This window comes from Musca autumnalis, unplaced genomic scaffold (genome assembly GCF_047663935.1).
Source record: "Musca autumnalis isolate F117 unplaced genomic scaffold, ASM4766393v1 scaffold_1, whole genome shotgun sequence".
Classification (NCBI taxonomy): domain Eukaryota; kingdom Metazoa; phylum Arthropoda; class Insecta; order Diptera; family Muscidae; genus Musca; species Musca autumnalis.
Genome location: NW_027411644.1, coordinates 318,914,725 through 318,935,352, shown reverse-complemented (window position 1 = coordinate 318,935,352; position 20,628 = coordinate 318,914,725). Strand labels below are relative to the sequence as shown.

Below are 20,628 nucleotides of genomic sequence, written 5' to 3'. Positions count from 1 at the left end.
TTAGATCATCATTCAAAATTGTAGGCATCTTTTTCGACCTATACTCTTACCCGGTGCAAAATTTCGTGAGTATTGATGTATAATTGCGGCTTCTAGCGAGGTTATTATTACACTACAAACAAAAAACGGAATATATTAGGCTGTAACTCTGTTATCTGATCATGCACACCAACATAATTGGCATCAATTGAAAGGTCAAGTGTTCCACTTTCAAGTATATCTCACTTGTTCGGAATGTCACTTCCAGGAATTAAGATATAAGCTGTATATTAAAAATGTTCACAATTTTCACACAAAAGTTTTGGTCCATTTAACCCTCTAAATATTATCCGATCGCCATCTCAAATTGGAAGCTTCTGCTCTGTGATATACTCGGACTATTATTAAGACCTACAGAGCCGCTAGAAAATTGGATAAATATTATGTTTTTGGTCCATTTCACCCGCTAAATATTTCACGATCATCACCAATAAGAATAGGGATCTATTATGATCTGAACCCGACCTCCATACAAAATTTCGTGACGATCGGTCCATAATTGCGGCCTGGAGCGTGTTTACAATTTATAATGGACAGACGGACGGGCGGACACACATCTCAAAATCGCTTTATCTCGTCGAGATATGAACAACAAGGTGGTGGTCTGAGTCTATGTTTGCTATTCGGAACGATCGTACATCCAACACGCTCGATGAAAGTCTTCCATCTATCACAACGTGATCAATTTGTTTTGTTGCTAGGTGTCCTTATTCATGTCGAGATGCTGCTGCGAAGTCTATCATCAGCCTCTTTCCATTATAAGATTCTTCTCCTTTCCCATTTTGACATTAAAATCGCCCAGTACAATTTTAATGTCATTAGCAGGAAAACGACCAAATGTTTGGAAAATGCTGTATTGAATTATGACAAACAAAATTCTTTATTAAAGCTAACGAATACATGAAATATGTAACTTCAATAAATTTATCATCAAAACAATTAAAAAAGTATTAGTCGGCTTTGCCGACAGAGATATACCCTCAGCCTATGTGAATTTAAACATTTATATACGGACAGATTTAGGGTCTTTTTAGAATTTTGTGGCTCTTTTTGGACATTGGAGCTTGCCGACTAAAATATGGATTAGGATTAAAGTTCAAAAGTGCTGCTTAAGAGTTACTTAAAGTAATGGACCAACTTGGTCCATTATTGAAGTGCATCTTATTTTGGGAGTCATATCTATTCGATAGATATCGCGCGCACTAGTCATTTCAGTTGGTCATCGTATAACTTTTGGACCAGTATGCCAGGAAGCATGGACTTGTCCACGGAAAACATAATATATTCTAAAAAACAATAGCTTTCCAATCCAAATAATAAATTCACTAATTGAAGATGTCAAACGTAAAACAAATAAAGAAAACAACGTAAGTTCTAATACTACATACAATAATATATCCAACACTACAAATAATATCACTCCAAATCAGCATCCGGCAAAAAGGGGCACACGTGCCCTTGATGAGAATAACAACAGAACAACCACCACTCAGTCTTCGTTCAGAAGTCAATGAAGAAGGTTCTGTTGTCGGTTGTTTAAATGACTTTTTATTTTAGCAATGCACTAACGCACACGCTGTTTGTGGAGAGAGCGAGAGAGAGTCGTATGCGTGAGGCCGCAAACAATGCGCTTGTATTGGTGCCGATACCTGCTCCAAATACTACATCTATTACTACGAAGGATGAAAAAGTAAAACATTTTTACGGTATACGTTACATACCAGGCCTCTTCGATAATAAACAGCTTAAAAAAATAATTAGCAACAACAACATAAACTTTGCATATAAACCCAACATAATCTTGAACACAATATTTACGAACACCAAAACACCAATTGACAAACAACAACAACATAATGTTGTCTACCAAATTCAATGCAAAGGAGACAACAACGAAAATTGTAACAAGATATACATCGGTAACAAGATATACATCGGCACTACGAAGAGATCATTAAATATTAGAATGGGAGAACATAAAATGGATATAGAGAAACAAAAAGCAACAACAGCATTAGCACAGCACGCACTGAACACCGGCCACTCACCTGACTTTGACAACGTCAAAATATTGGACAAGGAAACAAAAGAGAACAAGTAAAAAAGTATCCATAATCCAGGGCGATTTTAATGCTAAAGTTGGGCAAGAAGTAACAAACGGAATCACAGGAAAATTTGGCTTAGGACAACGGAATGAAAGAGGAGAACGACTGATACAATTCTGTCAGGAACACAATTTTAAGGTTGCGAATACTATGTTTCGCCTCCATCCAAGACGACTTTACACCTGGAAATCGCCACAGGATAATAACAGAAACATTGTTAGAAACCAAATTGATTACATTTTAATAAATAAGCGATATTCCTCCTGCATAAATAAATGTTCTACGTACCCAGGAGCTGATGTACCCTCGGACCATAACCTTCTGCTGTGCAAATTACAGATAAAGCTAACTACTATCCGAAAGAAAAAACCAAAGAAAAGAGTTAACATTCAAAAATTAAACGATCCCTCCACTAAACAAATCATGAAAAATCACCTTAATGTAGAACTACACAATATTGATGGAGAAGACATCGAGAATTTATGGAATAATGTAAAAAACTCCATGAATACCATAACCAGCAATATCCTTGGAACCACAACATCTAAAAGAGAAGACACGTGGATGACGGACGAAATACGCGCGCTTCGCATAGAAAGGAGCAAGCACAAAAATTCTAACTATGAAAGATATTGGGAAATAAATCAAGAAATAAAAATTGCAACTCGGGCCGCAAAAAATGCGCAACTCAATAAACAGTGCCAGGAAATTGAAAGACTCCAAATCCTACATGACGATTTCAATCTCCACAAAAAGTTAAAAGAGGCATCTGGAATTTATTCAAAAAGATCATCTACATTTATTTTTGCTGAGAATAATACAGCCATATACGAAACTGCAGAAAAGAAAAAACACTGGGAAAACTATATTAGAAATCTCTTTACCGACACTACAAGAACAGAAACTAATAACACAGATAGAGAAACCAATTTTAGAGGAAGACGCATTACCAAAAGTGAACTAGATATGGCCATAAATTCAATGAAAAACAATAAGGCTACCGGGCCGGATGAAGTCCCATCTGAATTATTTAAATTACTAGATGAAAGAAACACACAACTATTGTTGAAATTATACAACCAAATTTATGAAACAGGACAATACCCTCAAGATTGGCTGAAATCTACGTTTATAACGATTCCCAAGAAAAATAATGCGAAGACTTGCGGAGACTATAGATTAATAAGTCTTATGAGCCATGCTTTAAAAATATTCTTAAAGATAATACATAGACGCATATACCCAATATGCGAATCACATATGGGAAAAACTCAATTTGGTTTCAGGGAAGGCATGGGTACTCGAGAGGCCCTACTTAGTTTGAATGTACTAATACAAAACTGCCGAGATGTGCAAAAGGATGTTTACATATGCTTTATCGACTACGAGAAGGCATTTGACACGGTCAACCATGACAAGTTGATGGAAATTTTGATATCAATTGGATTAGATGAAAGTGACCTTAAATGCATTAGAAACCTGTACTGGCAACAGAGAGCCAACATTCATATAGATGGTGAACTTACAAACGATGTTCCTATTTCAAAAGGCGTAAGACAGGGTTGTATACTATCCCCTCTTCTATTTAATGTATATTCCCAAAAAATATTTGAGGAGTCAATATGTGGGAAAAATATCGGAATTAGAATAAATAATACATTCATAAACAATATACGTTATGCCGACGACACCACATTACTTGCAAGCAGCCTCGCAGGATTACAAAAGCTAGTAGATGCTCTAGAACATTCTAGTACGTCATATGCCTTAAAGATTAATATAATGAAGACGAAGTATATGATTATAAGTAGAAGAAATATCGAATCCAACATTCCCTTATGCATTAATGGAACTCAAATAGAAAGAGTCTCCAAATTCAAATACCTCGGAGTGCAAATTAATGACCACTGGGACATATCAAAGGAAATAAAATGCCGAATTGAAATGGCAAGAAACTCTTTTTTTAAATATAGAAAAATACTAACGAGCCATGACATAACCATGGAAACTAAAAAACGATTTGTTAAATGCTACATTTGGTCCGTTTTATTATACTCGGCAGAAACATGGACGCTAAAAGCAGCAGACGAAAGAAGACTGCACTCGTTTGAGGTTTGGATATACCGACGGATCTTAAAGATATCCTGGACAGATCACATCTCAAATAATGAAGTACTGAGACGAATGAACACCGAAAGTCAAATGATCAGATTGATAAAAACGAGAAAAACTGCTTATTTGGGACACCTTATGAGAAATAGCAAATATAATCTCCTCCAAGCAATCATAAGAACCAAAATAGAAGGACGTCGACCAAGAGGGAGACGAGAAATAACATGGATCAAAAACATTCTGGAATGGACAGGACACCAAGATGAAATAAGCCTTTTAAGCGCCGCCAGAAACAGAGAACTAGCTATTAACATTGTATGATCGCTTATATCCGAATACGGATTTGCAAATAAAGAAGAAGAAGAAAAAAGTATCAGTCGGCTTTGCCGACAGAGATATACCCTCAGCCTGTGTATATTGAAACAATTTTTTTTCCCAAAATACGTATGTATTTAGGGGGTTTTAGAAATTTTTGGTGGTTTCAACAGACAAAAATGTTGATTAGGATTAAAGATCAAAAGTTTTGCGGAGGAGATACTAAAAGGAATGGATCGACATTGACCGTTATGGATGTGGATCTTCAGCCACAACATATGGTGCCATATGGGAGGTACCGGATGGAGTGGACAAATATAGTCCATATTTGAACCTGATCTATATCTGGTAGATATATTAGGATGTGTAAAGTATAGTTCAATTCGGCCACTCCCTTCAAGAGTTACCGTACGAACAATTTTTCCGAACATTTTTGAACTTTTGTGGGGAAGGTACCTGAAGGAGTGGACCGATATGGCTTATCTTCAAACTTAAACTATGTTTGGACAAAATATTACTAAGGCCATATTTTGGACCGAATCGGCAGATCCGTTCGAGAGTTATCTTGCGCTCCAATCACCTCACACGGTGTCATAGGGTTTTTTTTGAAACTTTCATGCTATTTTCTCAGGAAGTATGGACTTGCCCTGATGAAACTTGTACTTGTATTGTATGAAGGGCAGTGAATACAAGTTGCTAAAACAAAAATCAAAGCGATTCGAGAGATGGCCCTAAACTGAACTTTTCCGAAATTTTGTGTGGGAGGTACCCGAAGGAGTGGACCTATTGAGACCATATTGGAACCTCATATTACTCTGGTAGAAAGTTTACGCTATACAAAGTATGGACCAAATCGGTCACTCCCTTCAAGAGTTATCGTGCGCACGAACTTTCCGAACATTTTCACATCGGAAGGAGTGGACCGATGTAGCTCATCTTCGAACTTAAACTAAGTTTGGGCAAAATATTACGAAAGCCAAAATTTGAACCGAATCGGTTAATCCGTTCGAGAGTTATCGTGCGCTCCAGCCAGCAGGACAGACAGACAGACGGACGGACATGGCTAGATCGACTCCAAATTGTCTGAAACACATTTCGTCCAAACATACTTGGGGTCTAAAACCATTATTTCGATGAGGCACATTTTCATCGTATCAAAGTGTATATACCCTCCTTAGCCTAAAGGCTGAGGGTATAAAAAGAGAATATTAATTGAAAGCTTGAGGATACAACAAAATATTGACAGAACCATGAACTTGAAAGAAGATACGGACAACATAAGCGCGAGTTACGGAATAGCAATAATGTAATTTAGATGTGATACTAGTTTATAAGTCGTGTTAATTATCTTATATGTTTTAATTAGTATAAAATTAATGTAACGCGTCTTAAAATTATTATTGTAAGTGCAACTATATACAATTTCTTTGTGTTTTTGTTAAAAAATGTAATTTGTAATTTTATTATTTTAAATAGACGAATTCCCTTGAAAAAGTCGCCAAACAAGCGACGAAACGTCGGGATGAAAAAGCAATAAATTACTGTTTTATTTGCTCAAAAATACCTGAGGCCTAATAGCTAAACATGAACAAAATTATAATATAGTAGCTTTAACCACAACGAACAGCATCGGTATACATTTTCAAATGATCTTCGAACAGACCCTAAAATGTACTTAGACACAAATGTTCGACTTTTTTGGGGGAGGTACCCTAAGGAGAGGACCGGTATGTGTAATTAAAGAAGTTAAACTTAATTTGGACAAAATAGGATATCCAAAGCTTGGACCAAATTGGTTGCCCCGTTCAAGAGATACCATGCATACCATTTTAGTAACATTTTTTAAATATTCGGTACTCCCTGACTTTGTAAGCCGGTATTGTCCAACTAAGTTTGGACAAAATATGACGAAGGCCAAATTTTGTTCCAAATCGGTTCATCAGTTCAAGAATAATCGTGCTCTCCAGGCACTACATGTGGTGCCATAGGAATTTTTACATCTTTCGGTCTGTTTTCTCCAGAAGTATGGACTTGCCCCTGCAAACAAATTTTACTGTCGTAATTGAGGCAGAGAATGCAAGTTGCTTCAACAAAAATCAAAGCGATTCGAGAGCAGGTCTTAACCTAAATCGTACCGAGAAAATTTTTTTATTTATTTTTTTAAAAACAAAGCACTTTTTTCGTGTAATTAGGACCACTGATGTCATAAGTCAACTCAAAAAATTTTTTCGATTTTTCGTTTTCCCGGAAAGTGGTGTTCGAAATTTCGAACACTGGCGCTTAAGTTATATTTATAGAAGTAAAATAAAATTGATTTATATGCCGTTTTAATGATTTATTTCACCATTTTTGTATGAAAAAATGGTTGAAGATTGGTATTGAGACTTCTTTGGACCTACAAAACTTTTCCCCGAAATGTGTCAGCACTGGTCCACGTTTTAGATTGCCCACCATAGAACAGTACCGCCCGACTTTCGAGAAATTTCAAGGATTTAGCTGCATTATCCTACATAAATGACTGTAAATTAATACATACATATTTAGTCTTTTTTGAGGCTAGTTAACTTTCCTCCAGAGATTTGTCAGCGTAGGTCTACGTTTTATATAGCCTCCGTTGAATGGTACCTAACGATTTTAGGGTATTTCAGGATTTTAGCCGCACTATCCTTTAGAAATGGCTGAAATTTAGTATTTAACTTTTCCCCGCAATTTGTTAGTAAATTTCCACGTTTTGATATACCCATCGATATGTTGGTTAAGTGCCAGCGTTGGAAATTTCGAACAGTCAACTTTGCACATCTGTAAAGTCGCGCTTGCGCATGTAAATCATGTCTCTAAATTTTGTGAAACGGCTACATATATTGGCAATAATTCCCCATGATTACTTTTTTAATTTCATTTTTTTATAATTTTTTAATATTAATTTCAAAATCCAAAAATCCAAAAATATAGGTTTCAAAAATCTACCCTTAACATCGAGGGAACAATTTTTTTTATTTCCTGACAGATTACACTTATACATATGCCAAAACTTGTTTAAAATTTAACCTTTTTCATCCATAAATATTTTTTTGAAAAAAAGTGATTTTACTGTTCGAATGATCGAACACCAAGTACGAAATGGATTACACTTATACGAAATTGGGTGTGGGAGGTACCCAAAGGAGTGGACAAATCTAGTCCATATTCGAACCTAATCTATATCTGCTAGGGTTATCGTGCGCACAATTTTTTTGAACATTTTTGAACTTTTGTGGGGGATGTACCTGAAGGAGAGGATCGATATGGCTTAGCTTCGAACTTAAATAAGGTTTGGACAAAATATTACGAAGGCCAACTTTTTGACCGAATCGGCAAATTCGTTCGAAAGTTATCCTGCGCTCCAACCACTACACATGGTCGGGTATGTTCTGAGACACACTTCATTCGCCTCTCACTATGAAAACGCGACAAAATCGCGACAAAATCTGAGCGACATTTTTGCAGATCATTTCGAAGTTGAAAAACTTCATCTTGTGGTACTTTTATAACGGCTCTTAAAAAAAAGGAGGAAAATGACATTAAAGGAAGCGAGTTACAAGGTCGAAGTGCTCTACGAAAATAATCCTTATTCGATTTGACTGCAGACATGTCACCTCAAAAATAAGCTAAAGCAACAGTGAACAAAGATGTAACGATAATTCCTGATGATCTCTAGCAAAAACATAACGCGGAAGTTCGACTCACGGCGGATCTGTGCTTTGAGGTTCTTAATATAATCACCAAGGGCTTTCATCTCCAAAAGGAATTATCTCTGCCCCAAAATTTGTGTTCACAGTGCTATTGTAATTTTTTATTATCCTAAGTATTTCAAATAAAAAATTAATAAACACCATTATACAGTGTGGAAAATATTAAAAATGTGAGATGAATTCATCATCTTGTTGGGGTTTTTAGACATTGGCCAGGGATTAATAATAACCCATCGCCAAAACCACAAACATCATTAAAAATATTCTCTTTCTGCGCACTTGACAATGAATGCTAAGGCCATCATTGTTCGTTCTCTTGTAATGTCAATATCATTTCGAAAATCAGTTTGAATTTGAATAGGAGAAAAGATTGAACGGTTAACGCGCATCCATAAGTAGTTTTGTGTTGTTTCAAAATCGTTAAGAAATCCAGAAATAATGGATTATCCGAAGAGACATCGTATGTCCAGGGGAAATTCACAAATTATGGACGAAATGATGGACCCGGGGCGTGGTCAACGCATGTCTATGAGACATTCCCAAATTATGGAGGAAATGATGGACCCGGGGCGTGGTCAACGCATGTCCATGAGAAATCCCCAAACGATTGATGAACTCAAACCACTACAGCGGCAAGTATCTAGGAAAAGTATTCCACCCCCAATACCGGAGATAGATCACACAAAACACAGTTGCACCGATGTCCATTGTCTCATCATATTTGTGTGCTGCATTGTCTTTTGGTTTTATATTGCCCACTTTGCCTTTACCCAAGGCGATTTGAATAAGGTCCTAATACCCACCGATTCGCATAATCGTAAATGTGGTGTCGATTCGGGCGTGACGCATAAACCCTATTTGTACTTCTTCGACTTTGATAAATGTTTGGATCCAGAAGCAGCATTGAATGGATGTAAAACTAAACAGGTGTGTGTGGAACAATGTCCTCAAGAGTCATTTATTTGGGATGACCAGGTAGATGACAGGGAATTAGAACGTGTACAGAAATTACTGATTTGTGATGATGGAGTCAACAAAAATCTATTGAAAACACGAAATCAAATCAGTACGGCTGTTAGCAGTGGACAGTGCAGCGGTATGTATATAAAAAGTAAGAAGCCCACCTTCAATCATTGTATACCAGTTTCCAATGGAGATTTATGCAACATCATACCATCCTTTTTGACAAGTCGCAAACGCCGAGATTTGTCCGATGACATCATCGACAGATTCGATAAATTTAAAAAACACACAGCTGAATTTTGCCGTAAAGATAATGCAACTGAGGAGCTACTGCAAAAGTATAAATCAAAGTACAGTCAAATGGATTTAAAGAAAATTATTGCAGCCATTATTATGAAATTTAGCGGCAATACCGACACATTGAATAATGAACAATTGGCCGAGGATATTAAAAAGGATTTGAAATCTTCCTGGAAGGTTATCCTAATGTCGATTGGCATTCATGTGGTATTGGCTGTGGTTTTCATTGCTCTTCTGCGCTGGTTGGCCAAGCCATTGGTGTGGTTCTCCATTTTGGGCGTCTTGGTTGGTCTAATTGCTGCATTGGTGTATGGTGTTAATCAGCATAATTACTATAGTCAGTATCCCAGGCCACCGCAACACGATGTGAATTTGGTGGCAAGGTTACAAAACATTGTGCATTCCGCAGACTTTTGGATGTGGGTAAACGTACTAACTGGAGCCGTCCTCACTATTGTAGTCCTTATTGTTGTGGTGCTGCGCAAACGAATTGGTGTTGCTGTATCATTGATTAAGGAGGCCAGTAAGGCAATAACATCGATTAAAAGCACCATATTCTTCCCCATCTTTCCGGGAATTCTGTACATTTTGGTTTCCATTTTGTGTGGTATTGTTGCACTGTATCTCAATACAATCGGCACGAATTCTTTTCGTCTTTTCGCGGTTAAAGATTTACAGGAAAATTGTGAATGCGAAGGACCAGCAATTGGCTACAAGATGAATCAGGAATGCGATCCACACATTTTTGAAACCAATTGTCACATTGCCAACACAACTAACAGATGCGTGGAGACACTTTGCAGTTTTGCAGAGATTGTGAAGACCCCAAAGGCACAGTGGTTCTTCTACTTTTGTGTGTTCACCTATTTTTGGGTGATATGTTTCATATCGGCCTATGGCGAAATGGTCTTGGCCTGTGCCTTTTCCATGTGGTACTGGACCTTTGATAAAAAGAAGTTACCCACAACTCCTCTCCTAACAGCCGTGGGCAATGTGACTCTATATCATTTGGGAACAATTGCATTTGGTTCTTTGATTTTGGCCATTTGTCGCATGATCCGCTACCTTTTGGAGATGATTGAGAAACGTTTGAACATGTACAACAACAAGCTAACCCAGGCGCTTATGTGCTGTATGAAAGGCTGTTTCTGTCTACTGGAGAATTTTCTGCGTTTTCTCAATCGCAATGCCTACATAACGTGTGCCATTCACAGTACCAGTTTTTGTGCCAGTTCCCAAAAAGCATTCACCCTCATAACACAAAACATGCTACGAATGTTTGCCATCGACAAGGTATCTGATTTTCTGTTTTTCCTTTCGAAACTTCTACTAACCGCCAGTACGTGTTGCGCCACCTATATGGTTTTGACGGCATATCCGAAGGTGTTTGTTATTAATTATCCATTGGTGCCGATCATCTTAGTGGCATGTCTGGGCTATATAATGAGCGAAGTTATATTCAATACGTATGGCATGGCTGTGGATACATTGTTCTTTTGCTTCCTGGAAGATAATGATGAAAATGATGGCTCTGTCGAGAAGCCCTATTATATGTCGAAGAATTTGCGCAAACTGTTGAATAAGAAGTCGGCCATGAAGAAGGCAAAGCAGATCAGAGGTGATTTTATTAGAAAATAATATGAACATTGTTATTGTAAACATATATATGATATGTATACTCATACTGAAATGTATTGTTAAGAACTAACACATAAAAAACATAAAGGACATTTTTAAGTATCTAGCAGTGAATTATTTCTGGGTATTAATATATGGGCAATACTGAGTGAAATCAGACACTTTTGGTAAAATTTGTTTTTGATTTTCTTTATTTTGTGCAGTGTTGATACTACTCCTCAGCAAAACAGTTCAGTATATTTTCAGACTTGTTTTTGACTAACGGTTCCAGAGATATCCCGCCTTGAAAAAAGTCGAATTCTGTAAAAACTATGTGGAAAGAAGCCCTCATAATTCCTCTAATATTTGTCCAAATAATAAAAAATAGAAAACAATTGCACAGTGGGCTTGTAAGCAATTTTCGCGATTTAATATTTAGAATCAATTTTTATTTATCAGACAAAGTGTCGGGAGCAAATCGCAACCCTCAAAGGATTACGTCTTTGGGCATTTCAGGTGACAAAATACTGATATATAAAATCACTTATCCGAAGCAAGTAGCTATTAACCTATTATCGAATTAAAAAAAGTCTCAACAATTTTAAGTTCTCTTTGTTAAATGTTGCATATTTCTCTATAATTTTGTAAAATTCTCAATAAAATATACTTTGAATCTTGAATCAATTTTATCAATGATTGTACTTTTCGATTTTCTCGATTTTTTTTTGTATTAAACTACAATTAATTACAAAAACAATGGAGTAGTAGTAGTTCTTGAAACTCTTTTACTTTTTCAATCATCTTCATTTTTAATATTTTTTTAAACTATAATTTAACTACATATTTATTTTAATTTTTAAAATTAAATTTTATGCAATAATGTAGTATAGTAGCCGCATAAGGCCATTAGGCTTGGCTTCATAATGAAATAAATAAATAAAAATTTCATTACTATTTCTTTTCTAATTTTTTAAAATTTGTCAATAACAAGTAAAAAAGTGTCAGTTGGCATTGCCGACAGATATACATATACCCTCAGCCAATGTGAAGTGAAACTTTCGCATACGGATCGAATGTATTTAAGGCCTCTTCAGAATTCGATGGCCCTTTTTGGACATTTGAACTTGCCGACAAAAATGTGGATTAGGAATTAACTGCACTAAGACACAAATGTTGAACTTTTGTGGGGGAGGTACCCTTAGGGAGGACCGATATGGGCCATTTTAGAAGTTAAACTAAATTCTAATAAAATATTAGGAGATCCAAAGTTTGGACCAAATTGTTTGCCCCATCAAGTGATATTATCCTAGCATTTTAGTGAAAATGTTTTATATATTGGGGAGAAGGACCGGAATTTGTGGACTGTTATTGCCCCATGAAACTAAGCTTGGATATAATATGACGAAGACCAAATGTTGGACCAAATAGGTTGAACAGTTCGAGAGTTATCGTGCTCTCCGACCGCCACATATGGTGACACAGAAAGGTTCCATAGACCGAACTAAGAAAAGATCTCCAATTCTCGCTGTTTCGTGCTTCGCTTTTTGGAATACCGCGCCTTGTCATCTCATCATCCACTTGTTTGTGCCATCTATTCTTTGGCCTGCTAATTCTGCGTGCACCGCCATGTGGCTCGAATTAATACGCCTTTTTAGCGGGTTCATCATCGCTCATTCTTATTATATGGCCTAGCCAACGCAATCGCTGCATCTCGATACGTTTAACTATATTGATGTCGTTGTATAGCAGATACAACTCGTGGTTCATAAGACGTCGATATTGACCGTCAACGCAGATCGGTCCGTAGATCTTTCGAAGAATTTTTCTCTCAAACACGCCAAGCACTGCCTTATCTGCTTGCGGAAGTACACAGGCTTCGGAACCATACATCAGCACGGGTAGTATCAGTGTTTTGTAAAGCGTTATTTTTGTTTGACGAGTTGTGGCTTTGTTTTTAAAGTGCTTACTTAAGCCAAAGTAGCATCTGTTAGCCAATACAATTCTTCTTTTTATTTCACAACTGATGTCGTTTGTTGTGTTTACGGCGGTGCCGAGGTATACGAAGTATTTTACTACCTCAAAATTATAGGAACCAACTTCAACAGTTGGTCGGATCTCAATGGACGCATTGCGCGTCGACACCATCAGCTTGGTCTTCTCGCCGTTTACCGCCAGACCCACTTTAGCAGATTCTCCTTCGACCTTCATAAAGGTATCTGTTACTTCTTTTACTGATCGACCCATGATGTCTATATCATCAGCATAAGCAAGTAACATGTGGCTATTGGTGTAGATTGTGCCACTTCTTTTGACGTTTGCGTCTCGTATAACCTTTTCTAGCGGGATGTTGAAAAGGTCACACGAAAGGCTGTCTCCTTGCCTGAAACCTCTTTTGGTACAAAACTCTTCGGAGATGTTCTTTCCTATTTTAATTGAAGATCTTGTGTCAGTTAGAGTCATTTTACAAAGCCGAATGAGCTTTGCGGGGATACCAAATTCAGACATTGCTTGGAATACCTTTGAACGTAGCGGGCTGTCGAAGGCTGCTTTATAATCGACAAAAATTTGGTAGGTGTTGATCTGCATCTCTTGGGTCTTCTCCAGGATTTGGCGCAGGGTAAATATCTGGTCAATGGTGGACTTGCCAGGTCTAAAGCCGCATTGGTATGGTCCAATTATTTCGTTGACCATGGGCTTTAGTCGTTCGCACAATATCCCTGACACTATCTTGTATGCGATAGGGAGAAGACTTATGCCCCTATAGTTGGAGCATAAAGTCTTATCTCCTTTCATATGGACGGGACACAGGATGCTCAGGTTCCAATCGTCGGGTACGCGTTCTTCCTGCCGGATAGAGCTAACTAGCTGATGCATACACCTTATCAGCGTGTTGCCTCCGGTTTTAAACAGCTCGGCTGCTAGGTTGGGCAAAATATTACGAAAGCCAAATTTTGGACCGAATCGAATTTTGGTCGGTTCGAGATTTATCGTGCGCACCAGCCAGCCAGACAGACAGACAGATGGACGGACATTGCTAAATCAACTCCAAATTGTCTGAAACGGATTTCGTCCAAACATACTCGGTCCACAAAGAATCAGGAGACAGGTCAGCCCAGCTAGGGCAGCTAAACAATTGCAGCGTGTCGTGTGGTCCGTGGCATCAATTCGGGCCCAATACGAATTGAGGCTGCTGCATCGCCCGGTTCTTAACTGGTTTAAATCAACTCATTTTTGCCTTGGCAGCTGACGTTCTTCAGCTGCGATGTATGAGGTGGTCCCAAAGTACCTCATTCACACCGTACTCTCTACTGCCTGCGTGACTGCATCAGTGTGCACGCTATCCAAGTTTGACTGATAGACTCGTTGGTCTAAAGGTCCTCGTCTATACCTTTGGACCTCTCTCTCTTGGTTGTGAAAATCTCTCCTGACGTGCCAGGGTGGGGGAAGCCCTTGCATTAAGTCGTGACAGGGATGCTCACTGCGATAACACTCAAGCAGGTACTACATCCTGTTGTGTTGATGCACCGGTAAAACCTTCGCCTCTAGAATCTTTGCTACTGGCGACAGGAGGGAAATCGCCCTCTACGATTTAACACTGCTGGCATGCTTTTAATCAACTTTACAGGTTTCTGGTATAATATTGGTGACTAACGATAGATTTAGGACACTTGTTAAATACTCAACTCCGGATTCATCCAGTTGCTTAAGCATTACCACTGATATTCCGGCCGACGGCAGTGAAGATTTCTCAGAAAGTTTTCTCAAGGATTTGAGGGAGTGGGTAGCTCGCTGAATTGGTGATTGGTAAATTCTCTGAACCCTTGCCAATTAGCTTTCCCATGGATCCGAAAAGTACGGCGTTGAGAGGTTATGAAGTCGGGTGGTCTATTTACGGAGATGAGGATATAAAGGTGATCTGAGCCAAGGGAAAAGACGAAGACATGTCCACAATGGTGGTATCTGACGAGCTGCGTCAATCTAAAAGCTAACCAATATCGGGCATATAACATACAACAAAATGTTGCAAACATATATTTGTTTGCTACCGGATCCAAACATATTTCTAACATACATTTTTCTGCGTGTATACATTTAGCAGCTCTACCTTAGCAGTACCACACTTAACTACTACATTCCATGTATGTATTTCTAGAGTCAAGCGAAATAGGTCTGTAGTGGACAGACTAGTGTATTACGAAGACAAGTCTTCCTCCCCCGCGTCTTGTGCGATCCTTTCGCAGAACGTTATCTCGTCTTCCGACGACGACGAAGTTGGACACACACTGGCAGATGTTTTGACTCATCAAGCAGCAAAATACCTATCACAGTAATCCTCGGTGCGACTAAGGCCAGAGCACCCTCGGCAGTGCACCCATTCCCTATATCCATTTCATCTCACTGTTGTTGACATGTGGTGAATGAGGATCTGGCAAACGGAACAGATCCCTACCTGCCCGGGGTTCATCTCTATCCCGGTTCGGGATAGATCGGAGCAGGCGTTCCGGGATAAAATTACCGCTCCCATGTTGAAAAAAAAATACACGAACACAAAGACATAATTGTTGAGGTGATGGACCCTGGTGGAAGATTCCTACCACGCAATACGGTGAATAGAACCGACGATCGTGGGATTGAACTGGCTTAGTTGTTGCACTTGCACTAATGCAGTTAACCGCATTATCTCGACTAAGATTTTCTTCCGATTCATAAAGTCCACTAGTGCACCGATGTGATGTTTAGTGCTGCATCTATTGTTGGGGAGAGGGTGTATTATGTTACTCCTTTATACAGCATCAGCCCTATGAAAGTTTGGTAATAATTTTGCGCCAAAATGAATTTGCCTTCGAACTAAGGTAGCGGTTAGAGCGCAATTTTGACTAAAGTCGAAGAAAAGTTTTCTGATCAGTCAAGGTGATGCACAGTCTGATTTGTACTCCGCTTTTTTCTATAGTTGAGTAATCTAGTTTCTAGTTCACTGTACTAGTTTTAAAACGTATAAGTAACGTCATAAAATATAACATGTGATATAACGTATACACAGTTTGTTCATACAAATGATGTGGGTCATTGGAAGGAACTGCGTAGTGAACTAGATAGTTCCATATATTTCATTTGGCACAACTCTAATTTTTTCCACATATTACCAGAGCAACGATCCTACTATGAACATTGATTTCACGTAGATTGGTCATAGACTAATGAATTTATAGACGACGGAATGCTCTCACCGAGTATGTTCGAATTGAGTGTGGTAACCAAGAACTCAATATAAAATGACAAAAAAATACAGGTTAATAAATATTTTGCTCTGACAAAATACTACATGGGTTAGTTTTTGATGGGAACTATATCCTCAGATAAAAATATCCAAGAAAATATTGACATTTTCACCCAAAAATCGTCTTCGAACTCTTTTGAGTTTTCGAGTTTAAGTTACTTAACCGCGGAAAAATTGAGTAATCCGCGGTTCATAAATTTATTAGTCAATGGTTTGGTGGCAACTTCTAGTAGCTGTCTTTTGTGATTACAACTTGGCGAGGACCAGGGCCCTATTCGACGAAACAACTTAGCAACTTTTCATTTTGCACTTAGCAATATTTTTGAAAATTTTCACATTTTTGTGTTCCACAGAACCGTTATTTTTGGTAAGAGATATGTTAATTGAGTGTCTATGTTCTTAAAAATTATTTGCTCTCTTTTTAATTTCTGTTCCACCAACGTTTTTTTTTTCTGCTAATTTTTGATAAGTGCAAAGTGAAAAGCGATTAGTTGTTTCGTGGAATATGGCCCAGCTCTTATATTGTGCCACTTCGTATTTTATTCGAAAGCACAAACGTCATTACCACATAAACATAATTATGTTGGCCAGTGTAACTTTTGCTATGCTCTGTTTTCATTGCTGGACAAGAAATTAAAGAGGAAATAGCCTCAGGAGTGAATGTATTTTCATTGTTGATTCATGCCACCTCCGAATGGAGATCACTTGATGAACATCATCTTCTTGATGAGCAAGCACAATATGCGGACGGCTTGCTTATCATTCACATTTAGTTTCTCCGCAAGTATGTTTTTCTTGAGATTCACACATTTAACGCTTGTACATTCTATGATGCTAAAGATACTCACTTGTTCTTTATGAAATATGCAGTTCTAAATAAGATGTCAGACGTTTAAGAAGTCTCGGTTGTTCTGTGGCGTAAATCTTTTGCTTTATTGTGTTTCTTTCTTGTTATGTGGTGAAAAGTCCAAGAAAAATACATATTGATTGATAAGAATAAAACTGAAAACGAATATTGAATGCCATGAAGGCTAAATATTGGAAATTAATAATTTCAATACTTATTTTAGTACAACTGCCCAATTGTGTGCGGGCAACATTCAAATGGTCAGCTGTGAATCCAAGTGAAGTGAAAATAAATATACCCCGGGGTGTTGGCAAACTTCTAGGCACGTTCCTTAATGGAAACAAAAGGAGTGACAACAATAATGGGGATTTATTTAAACATCAACTTGGCCCCATATCTTTGAACATTGGCATTCAACCTCCGACATATCAACAATATACACCGGACAACTATCAATATGTTCCGCCACCACCGGGCATGCGACATCACCACCAACAAATGGGCGGTTATTATCCCTATGCTCAGCCGCCAAATAATCAATATCTTCCACCGCAAGGTTATTATGGAATGGCGGGGTATTATCGTCCTGCCCAACCGGTATTACCACCACCACATACTATACAAGGACCATATGAAAATCCCTATATGAGACCATCATATCCTGATGTGCCAATTATACCCTTGGTACCCATAACAGAAACACCTGCAATTCCTAATCGGCCTATATACCCTAAGACACCTGATTTACTGCCACCCAAATCACAGCGTATGCGAAAGAAAGGCGTAATAATAACTCCAGATTCACCGTTATATGTGCATATACAAGCTGATCTACCTTCAATGGATATTGATCCAAGGCGTTAAGCAGAGAAGCAGGATTTGTGTGTACTTTTTGGTTTAGCTTTAAATTTGTCAATTCGAAAGAGAAATTAATAAAATTTAATTTAAATAATAGTTTGCTCAATCGCCAGTTTTTTCTTAATCGTTTTATTAAGATATGCGGCTGATTGGGACACAGAATCCGATCATAGTGTTGGGGCTGCCAACAAACCGTCTAGACCGGGTAGCCTTCCCACTATAGCTATCGACTGACGGTTGTATATGCGACATTACCAGGGAATACTTGATTTAAAATCAGAAGTAGTGAGCTGCTTGAAAAATTCAACAAATGAGTGATTTCTGTCCCCTCACAAGTGAGGCTTTCCGTACCTAAGAATACATCTGAGAAAATCCCCACACCAGCCATAAACTGCGAAAAGATAAATTATTTGAAAATAAGTGAAAAAGAATCAGTCGGCTTTGTCGACAGCTAAATACACGCTACCACCTGCGCCAACCAACTTTTCATCATTGTAAAGGTCAGATTTCTACTTTCCTGGGAGGTCCTCAACTAGAGCTGTGGTATTCGCCATTACAATTCAAATTCAAATTCGCGTACAAATTTAGAAACAAAAATCAAATGCCTGCCAGAAAGTCTGTATACCAAAAAGTTATTTTGGAAGGTCTCTCTCGTTCATTTTGAAAATAGAAAAATTTGAAAATTGTGAGAAAAAATAGAAAACATGAATTAAACTAATATTATTTAATACAAAATAGATATCTGGAAGAAGGACAAATATTTTTTCAGTTCATATCAATTAACTTTACTTATCTTTTGGCTGAAACTTTCTTTAAAATCAGTAAACAAAAACTATGAAAATATTAATCATGTTGCTATGAATTGTGACCATGTCGGGAACGAACGACGTTATTCAAATGCTGGTATGAACATGGCATAAGTATACTTATTATAATAATTATTATTATTATAATAATTAAATTTTTTTGTTTGAATATTCTTTTTAAGAGAAACTTCGGAATTACTTCTTTATGCCATGTTAGTGTTTTGAAATTATGTGATGAAGATAAAGGTCTTGAGGCTTTAAACTCATTCTGTATTCAAAAAGATTACAAGTTCTGTTTTGTGCGGATAAGAAGTACATGAAATGAAATGTCCATTGGACAAAATGCACGACATATCAAGGGGTTTCCGTGGAGTATATCTCGAAAACCAATTAGAACATTGTTTTACAGCCTTAATCAAAATTTTGTATTCTAAGTTTTGTATCAAAAAGTTGATATTAAATAGAAGAAATAATGTATACAAATTTTGTGTATCATAAAGTGATAAAATCTGCTATAAATAGCATATCCATCTGAATTTATTTCCTATCAGTAACAAATTTGTAGCTAAAAACATCCGAAATCCATCCATTGTAGCTAAAAACATCCAACTCTCGAACAGATCAACAGATTTGGTCCAAAGTTTGGATCTCGCAATATTTTGTCCAAACTTTAAGTCATATCGGTCCACTCCTTTGTGCACTTCCCCCACAAGACTTCAAAATGTTTCCCTAAAATTATACGCAGAATAACTCACGAAATTCCAAATTGATTTTTTCCAGATATACATTAGGTTCTTATTCTTTTTCTTTATTTGCCTATTCGTCATACGAATGTTAGCAACCATTACAATTACAAAGAAACAGTGGATTTTAAATAAAAAAATTGAAATAAATTCATAGATTTTTCACAATATCGGCAAATATTTCTCTGCTTCTGGCAGCGATAAGTACACGCAGAGAAAAAAATATGTTTGATCCAACAATATTCCAAGAGCAAAATATGTATTGTTAACATATTGTTGGATTCCTCATGTAGTATTGTAAATCCAAAAATAGTTTGTGCCAACTGAACAATATTTCTCTCTTTTCTTCGAAAATTTGTTTCTCTTCTCTCGCTATTCGATGCCGTGTTGAAAAAACAATTTTGGTGAGTTGTGGTGTGTTTGTATGACAAGCTGCCTTTACCTTTGTTTTTGTGTGTATGTACTTGTGAGACTCTTGTTTTTATTTGTTTCTGTTTTGTTTCATTCTTCTTTCCTTTTCATGTTTGTTATGGTGTTTAATTATTCCTTATGTTGTGGTGGGTTCTTGTGGCTTTTTGTTTGTCTTTGTTGTCAGCCAATGCAGCAAACCATGTATTGTGTTCATCAATGATTGCAATATTATACGCAACATTTATATCCAAGTTATGCGAAAAGTGTATATGAGAAGTATATGCACTCAAATCAAAAATTTCTGGGCTGGTTTTCTGTATTGACAATACTTTTTGTAAACAAAATTAGATTATGATAGTTTCTACAATCGGTATTGTTAACGATTTTAACAATATTGCGGAAATTCGAAAGTTGTTTTTGTTTTCTATGTTTGGAACAAAAGATGGTATTTTTGGATTTGGATTACAATGTTTGAACAAAACAAATACATTTTTGGAACCAAA

At 37.3% G+C, this 20,628-nt stretch overlaps 1 protein-coding gene across 1 annotated transcript; it reads left to right on the top strand.

The window, feature by feature from the left end:
* Positions 1-8,634: 8,634 nt before the first annotated feature.
* Positions 8,635-11,290, top strand: LOC141390013 (choline transporter-like 2). The gene has a single exon (XM_073962409.1). It carries the CDS (start codon positions 8,741-8,743, stop codon positions 11,201-11,203), a length of 2,463 nt encoding a protein of 820 aa, XP_073818510.1. The 5' UTR covers positions 8,635-8,740; the 3' UTR covers positions 11,204-11,290.
* Positions 11,291-20,628: the final 9,338 nt, after the last annotated feature.